The sequence below is a fragment of the Geotrypetes seraphini genome, chromosome 16, assembly GCF_902459505.1.
Source record: "Geotrypetes seraphini chromosome 16, aGeoSer1.1, whole genome shotgun sequence".
Lineage (NCBI taxonomy): Eukaryota > Metazoa > Chordata > Amphibia > Gymnophiona > Dermophiidae > Geotrypetes > Geotrypetes seraphini.
In genome coordinates this window covers 45,247,426-45,262,482 of record NC_047099.1, presented here as the reverse complement: position 1 = coordinate 45,262,482, position 15,057 = coordinate 45,247,426, and the positions used below count along the sequence as shown (strand labels likewise).

Sequence of the window (15,057 nt, the reverse complement as noted above, 5' to 3'; positions counted from 1 at the left end):
CCAGTCCACTCCACTCAGTATTTTATAGACCTCTATCATATCTCCCTTCAGGTGAAGAGCCCTAGCCACTTTAGCCTTTCCTCATAAGGAAGTCATCCCTTCACCTTTATTATAACCAGAATTGCACACAATATTTGAGGTGCAGTTTCACTATGGACAACACAAAGGCATCAAACTTTCCCATTTTTGTTTTCCATTCCTTTTCTAATAATTACTAGGGTTCTATTGGCTTTCGAAGTCACCACTGCATACTGAGCAGAGGATTCTGTTTTCTGATGTGGATGGATCCTTGCTTCACGTAGCCATAGTTTGGATTCCTTATTCCCACAAGCTCACATTAAATGTCATCTGCCAATGGGATGTCCAGGTACCCAGTCTTGTAAGGTCCTCTTGCAAATTTTCACAATCCTCTTGTGATTTAACAACTTTGAATAACTTTGTGTTATCAGCATATTTAATTACCCTACTAGATTTTCTTATCTTTAGAGCATTTATAGATACAATATGTTTAAAAGCAGATCCCTGGGTAATTCCTTTATCTACTGTTCTCCATTGAGGATACTAACCATTTAACCCTACCCTCTGTTTTTTATCTTTTAACTAGTAATCATTATTTCCTTTCCCATGACTTTCTAATTTCCTCAGGAGTCTTTCATTAGGTATTTTGTCAAATACCTTTTGAAAATCCAGATACATGATGTCAACCAGCGCCCCTCTATCCACATGTCTACTCACCCCTTCAAAGAAATATAGTAGATTGGAGAGGCAAAGATTTCCCTTGACTAAATCCATGTTGGCTTTCTCTCATTAATTCATGCTTATGTATATGCTCTGTAAATTTGTTCTTTTTAATAGTCTCTGCCATTTTGTCCAGCACTGACATCAGACTCACTGGTCTATAATTTCTCAGATTACCTCTGGAACCTTTTTAAAACATTGGAATTATATTGGCCACCCATTGGTACCATACTTGATTTTAAAGATAAATTACATATTACTAACAATAGTTTGGTAAGTTCATTTTTCAGTTTTATCAGTACTCTGGAATGTATACCACCCAGTCCAGATGATTTGCTACTCTTACTGAGCTTAAAGCTGTAGTTAGTCTCATCCTAGAGAAGAGTATTGACCAGTGAGCTTAAAGCCACCAGTTATTCTCATCCTAGGGAAGAATATTGAGCTTAAAACTGTACTGAGTGTCTCTGCTCAAGGTTTATCTCACTGGAGTTGCTCTAGAGAACTCTGCAGGTCAGAAGGTGCTGTGCCGACCCTTATCCTCTGGTATTCTTGTAGGTCTGTTATATGTATTAAAACTCACTCTGAATGCACTGGAAAAGATGAAATGAACCGGAAGGAGGGAGCACTGTGTTATGTCTGAGGAAGTCGGCCTTGAGCATTGTGGGCTAGTGAGAGAGGAAGTGGGGAGTTCCACTAAGCAGCCCAGAGTCTTGTGTCACCTTCTGGGCTTTCCCAGGGTAGAAAGTGTGTTACGTCCATTCGGTAGCAGAGTTACCTCCAGGTCAGTGACCTCTTTCTTTGGACACCTGCGTTTGTGCTGACAAAGGCCAAAACTAAAAGCTGTTGGTCTCTGGGTTTTTCTCAGATTTTCGGATGAGATCTGAAGTCTGCAGTCTTGCTTTCTGTAGCACTCGGGTTTTGCTGTTGTAAAGTGCAGTGGTTCCCAACCCTGTCCTGAAGGACCCCCAGGCCAGTCGGGTTTTCAAGATAATAATAATAATAATAATAACTTTATTTTTTCTATACCGCCAAAGTCAGGCGACTTCTAGGCGGTTTACATTGTAAGAAGGCTGGACATTCAGCGAATAACAACTGGTCTTAATACAATACAATAAGTCTACTTACAATACCGTACAATGAGTCTAAATACAATACAATACAATAAGTCTAAGTACAATACCGTACAATGAGTCAAATACTATACAATAATCTAAATGGGAAACTTACGTACTAATTGGAGTTCTATGGGTTATGAGTACCTGAATATTTAGTACTTACATATTAATTGGAGTTCTATGGGTAGAGACTACCTGAATACATGAAAGGAGCTTCTTGAGAGCAAGAAAAGGCGTTTTCAGGGGGGAAGTCCTAGTGAGGGAGGGGACAGTTTTAGTCAATGAATTTGGCGAAAAGGGCGGTTTTGATCGATTTTCGGAATGCACTGTATGTCAGATTGGGTTCGTTTATGTAGTTTTTCAGCCAAACTTGCTGTCTGTTCGCTTGGAACTTAAAGGTTCTGTCCAGGAATGATTTGTATCTGCAGCCTGTAATCTTTGGGTATGCAAAGATGTTTTTGTTTCTGGTTGCTCGTGTGGGGTTATGTAGGATGAAATGAGTTTATAGGTAAGAAGGTGCTAGTCCCCAGGCTTGCCTGAAACAGGTGCAAGCAAATTTGAATAATATTCGCGCTTCTATTGGTAGCCAATGCAGCTTTTTATAGTAGGGGCTGATGTGGTTGCTTTTTCTTAGTCCGAAAATTAGGCGAACGGCAGTGTTTTGTATTAGTCTCAGTTTTTTTATTGTTTTTTTGTGGGATACCCAGGTAGATGATGTTGCAATAGTCAAGAATGGATAGGATCAGTGCCTGTACCAGCAACCTGAATGATGTTGGGTCAAAGTATTTTTTTATGGTCCTTAGTTTCCATAGCGTGTAAAAACATTTTTTCACTAGTGAGTTTGTGTGGTCAGTCATAGTTAGGTGTGTGTCTAGAGTGATACTGAGTATTTTTATGTTTTTGGATATTGGGTATTCGTGATTGTTTATTTTTCCACAGTCTTTCACTGAACATATTGAATACCACAGTTGGTGTAAACACACACTCTCATCCATAGGAGATAGCCCTAATGAATATGCATGGAGCAGATTTGCATGCCTGGTACCTCCATTATATGCAGCTCTCTCTCATGCATATTCATTAAGGCTATCCTGAAAACCCAACTGGCCTGGGAGTCCTCCAGGACAGGGGTGGGAACCACTGGTATAGTGTACTCAAGAAAAGACGATGATGATGATAACATAGGAGCTAGTTCTGTTGGTGATGTGGCTGCTTCTGCACCCCCAATATTGAGCAAACTCCCCGAATGTTTCCAGGGAGAGGTCATTTCTGTTGGGTTTTGCACCCCCAATCATTTTGAAAAATTGACTCCTATGGATGAGAGTGTGTTTACACCAACTGTGGTATTCAATATGTTCAGTGAAAGACTGTGGAAAAATAAAAACAAATAAGAACATAAGAATAGCCTTCCTATACCTGGTCTCCTATTTTAAATTGGATTGTTCCACCAGGCCTACACACAGAATACATATGTTTAGCTCACCCTATAATAAAAACCTGCTGATACAAAAGATTCCTTGACAGAACTCTTGCTTTCCAAGCAAGTCAACAGAAGGGCTGGCTAGGAAACATCATCAAGCACTCCTCAACCTATCTTAACTTCAGAAAACTAGTTAAAATCAACCTGTTTAACCAATTTGTAACCAAGAACTCTTAAAGCCTTATCCCTGTATTCTTCTTACATGTACTCAATGTCCCTACATTGTGACTTTTACTCTGGCTCTCTCCCTCCCTACAAATATTCATGTATTCAAAGGCTTCTTTATAATTTTTCGCTGATTGTCCAGCTCCTCTTATTGTAAACCGCCTCGAACTACTATGGCTTTGGCGGTATATAAAAATAAAATTATTATCATTCAAGTATCTATAAATTTATCATAATTCCGTAATTCACTACATATTTTAAACATAAAATTACACATTTATCCACTTAGACATATTTTAAACTTTATAAACCACCCATCCCCCATCAATAATAATAGTTGATTATAACCCTTATATTCTTCCACCCTCCCCCCTCCCTCCCTGGATGTGCAGTTCTTCTAACAACAAAAATGTATAATTATATTAAATATACAAAAGACGTCAAAGGACCCCATATTAGATTAAAGTTTTTAAAATTCCCTAACTGATCAGTTCTCATTTTTTCATATTTATATATTTGACATAAACTTGCCCACCAGAATGCAAAATTGAGACAATCCCAGTTTTTCCAGTTACGTGTAATCAATTGTATAGCTGTACTTGTCGTAATTAAAAAGAGACTTCTTTTATATTTATCTAGGGGATCTTTTATATACAAAATGGTACCACAGATTACTACTTCATAAGTTAAAGGAATGTCAGATTCTAAAATATTAGTAATATGTCCCTAAATTGATTTCCAAAAAAACAATATTTTAGGGCAATAAAACAGTAAATGATCCAATGTTCCTACATCTAGATGACAGTGCCAGAATCTATTAGACTTAATAAAACAGTAAATGATCCAATGTTCCTACGTCTAGATGACAGTGTCAGCATCTATTCGACTTCGACTTATTGAACTTATTCAATCTAACCAGGGTCCAAAAAGAACGATGCAACAGAAAAAAACAAGTTTGTTTCATAGATGCTGAAGCTGTATATCTCATCCTCCAAGATCAAATACGTGGCCATCGAGATGCAGAAATATACTGCTTAATCTCAATGCTCCAAATGTCTCTAAGAGCATTTTTGGATTTCTTATTCATAAGTTCAGATATTAATTTATACCACTTGGTGGCTTGATGTCCTAGCATGTCTGCCTGAAAACAGAGAAACTGCAAGCTATAATAATTTTTCAAATTACGCCACTCAGGGAACCCTTTCTGAATAGCCTGCTTCAGTTGCAATCATTTATAAAATTGAAATTTTGAAATACCAAAAGATTGTTGCAACCGTGAAAAATCCAGCAGTTTCCCATTTAAAACAACATCCTCTAATGTTCTTATGCCTACTTGCATCCAATCTTTCCAGGGGATATTCACGTTGGATCTCTAATGATATAAAGGCAGGGGGTGGTGAACAAATTCAAGGCGAAGGGTCACTAGAGTGGGCAGACTTGATGGGCTTTGGCCCTTTTCTGCCGTCATGTTTCTATGTTTCTATATTTCTATTTGTATTTTGGAATTCAGCCATAGGGATTGACTCAAAGACTGTTATATAGGTATTTCAGTTAACTTATTTATATATCTCAGGGTCTTCCAAATATCAAAAATGTTATTATCCTTTGCATAACTGGGTAGTTTAATGTCTAATATATGAGATAGGCGCATTGGAGACATAATTTTCCATTCCAAAATTAACCAATCTGGATAATGATCCATGAAGTCAGGCAGGATCCAGTACATACCCTGATGCAGAATATAGGCCTGATGATACCTATAAAAATTTGGAAAATTTACTCCTCCCTCCACAATTGATTTTTGTAAAGATACTAAAGCAATTCTAGCAGTTTTGCCCATCCAAATAAATTTTATGAGAATACTATTCAATTTCTTGTAAAAAGAACTTTGAAAATAGATTGGTAGCATTCCCATTTGATAACATACCACAGGCAAAATCATCATTTTCACTGTTTGAACTCTCCCCCACCAAGATATATGTAACGGATTCCATTGCTCACACAAACCAAGCCTATATCCAGTTTTTAATTAGTAGTCTTATGATTTTACTTCTTCCAGAATATTGGCGTGTAGAAACAAGTACTTCCTGGATTTTCTTCCGTACCAATCACGAACAAAGCCAATTGGAGTAGAACTGATTTATTTCAGTTACAACTGTAAAACTTGTCTGACTTTTGTTTGTATCTTATTTCAATAAACCGATGTCTTTCTTGCAGACAAACTTAAAAAAAAAAAACCTTCGATATAGATAAGGAAGTGATCAATCCATCAGAATATTATATACCGGTAATTATAGAATATTTGTATCCTTTTGCATAATGTCAACCTGACTTTGTTGCCGGAAGTGTAAAATTTGCATTTGAAACAATTTACATAATTTCACATACATCATAAGAAAATACAAGACATTTACAATAGGAAAAAGATTATTCATCAATAAAGAAATAAAATAATTACAAAATATCTTAGATAACTTGAGACCAAACCATTAGAACTTAAATTCCCCCCTATCTATCCTACTTTTTACCAAGTTCCTTTAGAAAATATGGAAGAATAAGTCTCTGGATGTCACAGGAACCGTAAGGCAATGAGAATTTATTGACATAAAAATCCAAATATAAACATGAAAATATAAAATGTGTAAGAAGTCCATATAATGCCAATTGCTCATATGACAGACATTGTTTCGGCCATCTTTGCCTTCATCAGGGATCCTAATGTAGCATGATATTGAGCAACGAAGCTGACGCTGTGCTTTAAAGATGTATGACACGTTGTGAGAAAATGAAGTATTATTAGGATTTTATATACCGCCTATCAAGATTATCTAAGCGGTTTTTTACAATCAGGTACTCAAGTATTTTCCCTCTCAGTCCCGGTGGGCTCACAATCTATCTAACGTACCTGGGGCTATGGAGGATTAAGTGACTTGCCCAGGGTCACAAGGAGCAGCGCTAGATTTGAACCCACAACCCCAGGGTGCTGAGGCTGTAGATCCAACCACTGCGCCACACACTCCTAACCTAATGAAGATGAACCAGCTTCATATAAGGCTGTGACCATCAATGTTTGGAGCGTCACTACTCTACATTAAGACCCCTTTCGCTTCCTGCATGAGCAATTAGCATTACAGTATATGGACTTCTTAACACATTTTATATTTTTGTGATTATATTTGAATTTTTATGCTAATAATTCTCATTGCCTTATGGTTCCTGTGTCATCCAGACTTTTTGCTCCATCTTTTTGTTTTTGGACTCACCAGCATTTTTGGAACATAGGTCCTTTCTGTTTTGTTCCAGTTCCTTTAGCAATATTCCAGAGGAGAACAGTCAAAGAAAATATATTTTATTCCCTGAAATGCAGCATAACATTTTCAAGGGAAACGTAAAGAAAAAGTTGCTCCTCCATCTCATCCTTGATTCTTAGTTGAGTTTTCCTAGCTACATCTGGAAAAACTTGAATGGTCTTCTCACAGAAGTGCATGGATTTCTTCTTAAAATAGGGATTCAACACTACAGATTTATCCCCTTGATAGGCAAAGGTAACCAGGAGGGTGGCCCTAGCAGATAGTTAAATCTCTACCAGCTGTCGTTTGGGGATCCTCCTGTATCAAAACAACTTTTCTAAGAAAGTAATAAGGTTTTACAAGAGCCATATGGTCAGAATTTGACAAACTCGCTCTGCCATATAGTGAAGGGGCAGAGAGAAGGAGGGTGGATGGAGAGCACATTGGCCGTATTTTCCAGTCTGTGTTGAAATTATTACTACCGTATATTGCAAATCTAGCTGCCTAGTTTAAGCTGCTGAAATTACTTGACCTGCTATCACCTATCCTTATCAGTAGTGACCTCTTAGTTTCTTGTGCAAATCTGATATGAGAGTGATCTAGAAAGAAATTGTAGATCTGGGTGTAAGACCAGCAGAAGGGACTAAACCCTTCCCTTTTTCATTTTATCCTGATGTTTGGTTGCAAATGGACATCGTGAGCTTGTGTGTCCAATGGAAGTCGCTATAAATCATTTCTGTTCCCTCTGCCTTTCTTTTCAGTTTCTGTGTTTAAAGAATATCCGGACGTTTCTTTCCACCTGTTCTGAGAAGTTTGGCCTGAGGAAGAATGAACTGTTTGAAGCATTTGATCTCTTTGAAGTGCGAGATTTTGGAAAGGTTAGAACTTCTTAATGAGTGATCCTATTGCAGAAGCAGGGCTACAACATTTGTGTTAAAACACACTTCTGTGGACACACATGGATTTGGCAAGAAGTCAGTTTACAAAGAAACACTTTAAAACCCAAAGTAGTATCACAATGTGTTGCTAAATGCATTTACACAATCAGTCCCTGATTTTACAGTACTGGACATAAGTACAGGGGAGCCACAGTCCAAAGTAGAGAGCTGCACAGGGATGATGGGAATTAGAGAATGACACGGGGAAAAAATATGTCCCCGGCCCCGGCCCACCTTCCCGACCTTCACCGCCCCGTCACCGTCACTGCCATCCCATTCACCACCCCGTCTCCGCAGCATCCATACAAGCCTCAGTACTGCAATATTTAGCTTATTCCTTCCTTATAAATCAAAGTTCTGGCTGCTGAACTGGAGAAAGAGATGTTCAGCTGGCAGGGCTTTGTTTATACATTTTTATCAACACAACTAATATACTATTTTATCCTAAAGCAAAAAAATAAATAAATAAATAGAAATTTTTTTTCTACCTTTGTTATCTGTTTTCCTCATCTTCTCATTCAATTCCTTCCATCCACTGTCTGTCTTCTCTCTGTGCCTTCCATTTGCTGTTACTGTGCCTCTCCCTTCACCCCTTCCCCAATTGGTCTGGCACCCATCTTCTTCCCTCCACTCCCCCATAGTCTGGCATCTCTGTCTTCTTCCCTTCCAGCGTCTTCTCCCCACTCTGTCATCCCCATTTCCCTTCAGCGTCTTCTCCCCACTCTCTCTTCCCCATTTCCCAGCGTCTTCTCTCCACTCTCTCTTCCCCATTTCCCAGAGTCTTCTCCCAACTCTCTCTTCCCCATTTCCCAGCATCTTCTACCTACTCTCTCTTCCCCATTTCCCAGCGTCTTCTCCCCACTCTCTCTTCCCCATTTCCCAGCGTCTTCTCCCCACTTCATCCAAGACACCTTCCCAAGGTCCCTTCAGTGTCTGTTTTTCTCCACTCCACCTTTCTCCCTCCCTGCCCCTTAACTTCGCTGCAGGCAATTTCTAAATATGTTTCCTACCAGCAGCCGGAGAGTTGAAATCGCGTGTGGCTTCTGTAAAGGTCGTCTCTGATGCAATTTCCAGTTGCATCAGAGATGACCTTTACAGAAGCCACACGTGATTTCAGTACTCCAGCTGCTGGTAAAGAAGCACATTTAGAGAAATTCCCTGCCGAAGGTAAGGAAGGGAGGGAGATACGATTGGGCTCAGGCGGCGGCGGCTATCAGGATGGAGGGAGGGAGGGAGATGCTTGGGTAGCAATTGGGCTTAGGCGGTGGCAGCAATCAGGATGGAGGGAGGGAGATGCTTCTGTGGCAGCAGCGATCGGGCGGCAGCTATCAGAATGGAGGGAGGGAGCGCGATCGGTGACCGCACGCGTTCCCTCCCTTCACTGTGGAGACAAGGCCATTCACCGCTCCACAGGGCGGTGAATGGTCTTCTCCCTGTACTTGCCGTGACCACTTCCTTTCTCTCCTCCATTTCGGCGGATTACCCATGGCTACTTGAGGGTAACAACCACTGTGTCATTCTCTAATGGGAATCCCCATGTATTCCCCCATGGTGCTGCAGGGACAGCCCCCCCTCAGGTCGCTGGGATCCTGCAGGGATGGAGGCACCTCGAGGGGCTCAAATGTTACCTCAACCACACTTGACACCTCCACAAAACAGCGTGTAGAGCTCATAGTACGCCACCTATAGCTGACCAGGTAGTTTTCCCTCCCAATGTCAGAGCTGACATCAGAGGGAAGGCTTCTAGGTCAGCCACATGCAGGAACTGGCCTGCTGTCCTGCCAAGAAGTAAGTGTGGCTGGAAAGCCAGGAAGGAGGCGGCCAACCTGGACGGCCCTAGTACTGTCTCATGGGAGGAGGGTACAGAAATAGTTGGGCTACAGAAAGGAGGGAGCAAGTGCGCTCATGTTGGGCCAAGGAAAGGAGGGGGCATGAACTTGGGATAAAGGAGGGTGTGCATTGGGACATGGGAGGGACACAAAGTTTCAAGTTTCAAGTTTATTAAATTTTTGATTAATCGCTTTGTCATATTTTCAAAGCGATGAACATAAATACAAAGTAATAGAAGTGAATACAAAATTACCTTATTAAAAAATAAAAAATAAAAATTAAATAAAAATTAAACTTGGGACAATGCCTGGAAGGAGGGAGGGGAGCACAAACTTGGGATACAAAAGGGAGGGAGCGTGTTTGGACACATAAGGAAGGAAGGGGGCATGAACATGGGAGAGAGAATGGAGAGAGGAAGGGGGCACAAACTTGGGACATGGGAGGGAGGGAAAGAGATGCTGAGGTGAGGGAGGGAATAGAAAGGGAGAAATGTTGGGCATGGGTGTGTGAGTGAGAGGGAAAGAGAGATGGTGCATACAGGGAATGGAAGAAAAATAATTGTTGGGCATAGAGAGGGAGAGGAATGGGGAAGAGAAAGATGAGAGGGAGAAATTCTGGATATGGTAGTGGAGGGACAGATGTGGCATGGTGCTGGAGAGAGGTGATAAAAAGAGAAATGTTGGGCATGGGGCTGGTGGGCAGAGATGAAAGATGCTGCACATGGTCCAGGGGATGAGAAAGGGTGAAATGTTGGATGTGGGAGAGATGCACCCTGGATCCCTCCTCTCCTTCCCCTCTATCTTTGCAGCAAGGGAGGGAATGAGTGAAAGAGATGGTAGATAGTGAGAGAAACATGTTGTAAATGGTAGAGGAGAGAAGAAGAAATGCTGTGCATGAGTGGGGAGGGGAAAAAGGGAGAATGATCCAGGATAGAGAAGGGAGGTGAGGGAGTGAAGAGAGAAATGCTGGGCCATGGTAGGAGAAACCAATAGACAGCAACTGCTTGAAGAAGAATTTGCAGAAGACAGGAAAGCAGAAAAAAAGAGAAAACTGGGACAAACTTGATGGAAAAATAAATCTCCAGACAACAAAGGTAACCCCTCCCCCCACCCCCAATAAAAAAAGGAATTTCTTGACTGAAATATGTTAGCTTTGGGAAATGTATATAGCAAATGTCTTTGCATTGTGTTAAACAGAATAGGAAATGCATTTCTGCTTTTATTTCTTCAGTGTTGACATACTTGCTGATTTTTGCTTTGGCTGGTGGGGATCCCCAAGCACTGCCAGTTGAGGACTTCCTGCAAAGACAGCCAGAACGCCCCTCCACCAAGCATAGCAGCATCATTGAGCCACTGAGGTGCTAGCATCTGTGACTCAGGGATGCTGCTGCTGCTGCCTGCCAAGCTTGGCAAAAGGGACCCCCGGCCATCTTCAGAGAAAGTCCTTAGCTGACATAGCTTGAGGGTCCTCATCAGTTGAAGTATTTACATTAGAGGCTCTGGCAGAGAGCCGTTTTCAAAGTATGTATTCTTCCCAATTAATATTTCCAAATTAATAAAGTGTCTTTGCAAATTTGTAAATGGGTCTCTACCAGAGCCTTTAATTCAGTAGCATAATTAACCCTTTAATTGGCAAATAGTAAAACCGGTTGCTTTATATAACTTGAGGTTGAACGAGAGCAACAGTGCCAAGTAACAGGCATTTGGAGATGCAGATCTCCCATAAGAGCCTTAGAAACACATGTTTTTTCTGAGCAACAATGCCAAATAAAGGGTTAAATGAAATAACTACTTCTGAAGTTTATGGAGATGGGCAGGGATAGAAGAGATTACTTGTGGAGACAGATTTGATTTCTGTCCCCACCCAACTCTCTACTCCAAAGCTCAAAATTAAGGCTTTCTCATGTGTTTTTAAACTCTAGAGAGATGGGCTTTGGAGAAGCGACTGAGGAGAGAATTCTGCTTAAGTTCAGATGGGCAGCCGGGGTTTCAACCCAATCCTTGGGACATACCAAGCTAGTTAGATTTTCAGGGGAGAGGGAAGGGCATATGTTTTAAACCACTGGGGGATTCACGAGGGGGTCTAGCTTTGATCCTTCAGCAGTCAGCTATTCAATCAAGTCTAAATAAAAACATCTCTTTCAGACTGAGACATATCTTCCCATTCAATTACTGCTGTTGAATGTCCTAATTTGGACCCTCTCAAAACATGCCCACACACTCCCCCTTGTAGAATATTCAAATTCTGTTGTTCCAAAATCATGATTTGGAGGTTTGTGGTAGATGAACCTTTATTTGTCTATTTCAAGGTGCCCATGTGTTTTGAAAATGAACCCCATTCTTTAAATCTTTTTCAGCTTAAATTAAATAGGGTTACCATATGGCTCCAGAAAAAGGAGGATGGATTGAGACATCCGGGTTTTACTTTCAATGGAAGTAAGGAGGACAGATAGAGAAAGCAATGGAAGTAAAACTCTGATGTCTCAATTCATCCACCTTTTTCTGAAACCATATGGTAACCCTAAAATTAAAACAATTATATCTCATTCTTGGATTTTCAGCAGAGTCACTGAACGCCTGCAGAAGGCTACATAGATGAGATAGTGGCTTGAATTTTATATGGCTAACTTTCAACAAAATTTACTACTAGACTTGTAAATTCAGCTTTAAAATATCTGAGGTCTGGAACAGGAGAGCAAACAATCTCCTGGTTATAGTAACAGCCTCTTTTACAAAGCCACGCTAGTGGCTGCACTGCGCTAACGGCCCTGAAACCCATAGAGATTTAAAGGGCTTCGGGGCTGTTGCCGCACGGCTTTGTAAAAGAGGCCGTGAGTTTGGCTTCATCTCTTTTCTTGATAAAAATCAAGTTAACTTAGAATATGAGAGCAATTAGTTATTGCTGGTCTTTTTATTCAGAACTGAGCTGATCGCTTAGCAAGATGACCTCTGCAAGATAAGACATGCTGGGAAGATCGGGGAAAGAAAGCTTTCAGATGAAAATTTGTATATATTGCTTTTTCCAATTAGCATTTGGTAAGGGCATAACTCAAAAACATCAAATCCGTTGACATCCAACGCCTCCTTCATATACATCAGTTGTTTTTTGTGTGTGTTTGTTCTTAGGTCTGTCCTATATTTTTATGGAGTTCCCTTTCTATTTATTTTATGCTTTTACACTTCTCCTTCCGTATCCGCGGTGATTGGGGATGAATAGACCCATAAATTATTTGTGGTTTTCTATTAAAAACCTTCGGGAATATGTTGAAACCACAAATAACTTCCAAAACATCTTCCTTGTGTACACTGGGAGGGAACCTCTGCAGAGCCAGGGTCAGACTTCCCCAATGACCATCCTTGCCCAAAAGTCCAGGGCTCTGGAGCAGGACCAAGCACGGGCTTGGTCCTGCTCCAGAGCCCACACACTTTGCCTCCCCTTCCAAGCTCCATGCTTGCACGCCAGGCTTGGTCTCGCCCACCCATCCTTTCAGGAGGTGGCGCGCGCTCCTAGCTTGAGCTCTGGCTCAGCTCCCTCCCCCCTTTCATTTCTGGTAAACGGAGATGGACAACGAGGCTGCAGCATCGAGCTCCGGGTCTGCTCCGCCCGCTCGCACCATGCCTGGCTTTTAGGAGAGCAGCAGCTGCTGTCACAGCGTCCAGCTCTTCCCATGAGAACCAGGTAAGTGGAAGGCTCCCCGCCTGTTTCCTGTCCCCCGGTTCAGCGCTCAGTCCCTGCACGCTTGATTATTCCAGCCCTTCCCCTTGCACTCTTTCTCTGCCTCGCACTTCCCCTGCACTCATGAATGATGTAATTTGGGGGAAAGAGCCAGCAAGCTAAAAACCGAATAATCGAAATTGCGAGTGCAGAAACCGCGAATACTGAGGGAGAAGTGTATTGTAAACTGCTGAGAGCTTCATAAGCTTTGGCTGTGTATCAAATTTTAATAAATATAACTCTAGATATATGATGACCATAAAAGCAAACAAGATGTTCGGAATTATTAGAAAAGGGATGGTAAATAAGACCAAGAATGTTACAATACTTCTCTATTGCTCCATGGTACAACCTAACCTTGAGTTTTGTGTTCAGGTCTGTCACTGTATCCCCAAAAACATAGAGCCAAATTAGAAAAGGTTCAAAAAAAGAGCAACCAAGGTACAAAATAAGTACCTTTATATATGTACACTGCTTTGAATGTGTAACCACAAAAAAAGCAGTAGACAAGTCCTATTCACCCCCTATAAATTATCCAAAGGGGATGGAACTCCTCTCATAAGAACATAAGCAATGCCTCTGCTGGCTCAGACCTGAGGTCCATCATGCCCAGCAGTCCACTCACGCGGCGGCCCAACAGATTCAGGACCTGTGCAGTAATCCTCTATTTATACCCTTCTATCCCCTTTTCCAGCAGGAAATTGTCCAATCCTTTCTTAAACCCCAGTACTGTACTCTGCCCTATTACGCCCTCTGGAAGCGCATTCCAGGTGTCCACCACACGTTGGGTAAAGAAAAACTTCCTAGCATTCGTTTTAAATCTGTCCCCTTTCAGCTTTTCAGAATGCCCTCTTGTTCTTTTATTATTCGAAAGTTTGAAGAATCTGTCCCTCTCTACTCTCTCTATGCCCTTCATGATCTTGTAAGTCTCTATCATATCCCCTCTAAGTCTCCTCTTCTCCAGGGAAAAGAGACCCAGCTTCTCCAATCTCTCAGCATATGACAGGTTTTCCATACCTTTTATCAGACGTGTCGCTCTCCTCTGAACCCTCTCGACTAACACCATATCCTTCTTAAAGTATGGCGACCAATATTGGACGCAGTACTCCAAATGCGGGTGCACCATTGCCCGATACAATGGCAGGATAACTTCTTTTGTTCTGGCTGTAATACCCTTCTTGATTATACCTAGCATTCTATTTGCTTTCTTAGCGGCCGCTGCGCACTGTGCCGTCGGCTTCATTGTCATGTCCACCATTACCCCCAAGTCCCTTTCTTGGGTACTCTCATTCAATAACATCCCTCCCATCGTATAACTATACGATACCTCGGGTTTCTGCTTCCCACATGCAATACTTTACATTTCTCAACGTTGAACTTCATCTGCCATCTCGCCGCCCATTCCCCTAGTTTGTTCAAGTCCCTTTGCAATTCTTCGCATTCATAAGAACATAAGAAATGCCTTCACCGGATCAGACCGAGGTCTATCTAGTCCAGCGATCCGCACACGCGGCGGCCCATTTTGGTACTCCTTTATGGAGACCTGAAATTACCGTATCCCTCAATATGATTTGCAAGAAGGTGTGCATCCAACTTGCGCTTGAAACCCAGAACCGTAGAACCTTTAGTCCCAGCTCAACTAAATAGTTTTGTATTGTCCGCAAATTTTATTATCTCACACTTCGTCCCTGTTTCTAGATCATTTATGAATATATTAAATAGCAGCAGCCCGAGCACCGAGTCCTGCGGAACACCACTCGTGACCCTCATCCAGTCCGAGTAGTGGT

The 15,057-nt window shown here is 41.5% G+C and overlaps 1 protein-coding gene across 5 annotated transcripts in view; it reads left to right on the top strand.

The window, feature by feature from the left end:
* Nucleotides 1-15,057, top strand: part of VAV1 (vav guanine nucleotide exchange factor 1) — a 141,390-nt gene that overhangs the window by 9,627 nt on the left and 116,706 nt on the right. For all 5 annotated transcript variants that reach the window (XR_004537287.1, XM_033925316.1, XM_033925317.1 and 2 more), the window contains exon 2: nt 7,550-7,666. Coding sequence is in view for 4 of the 5 variants with exons in the window: in XM_033925316.1 (XP_033781207.1) it covers nt 7,550-7,666 (117 nt within the window). In the remaining variant the exon portion in view is untranslated. The remainder of the gene's footprint in view (nt 1-7,549; nt 7,667-15,057) is intronic.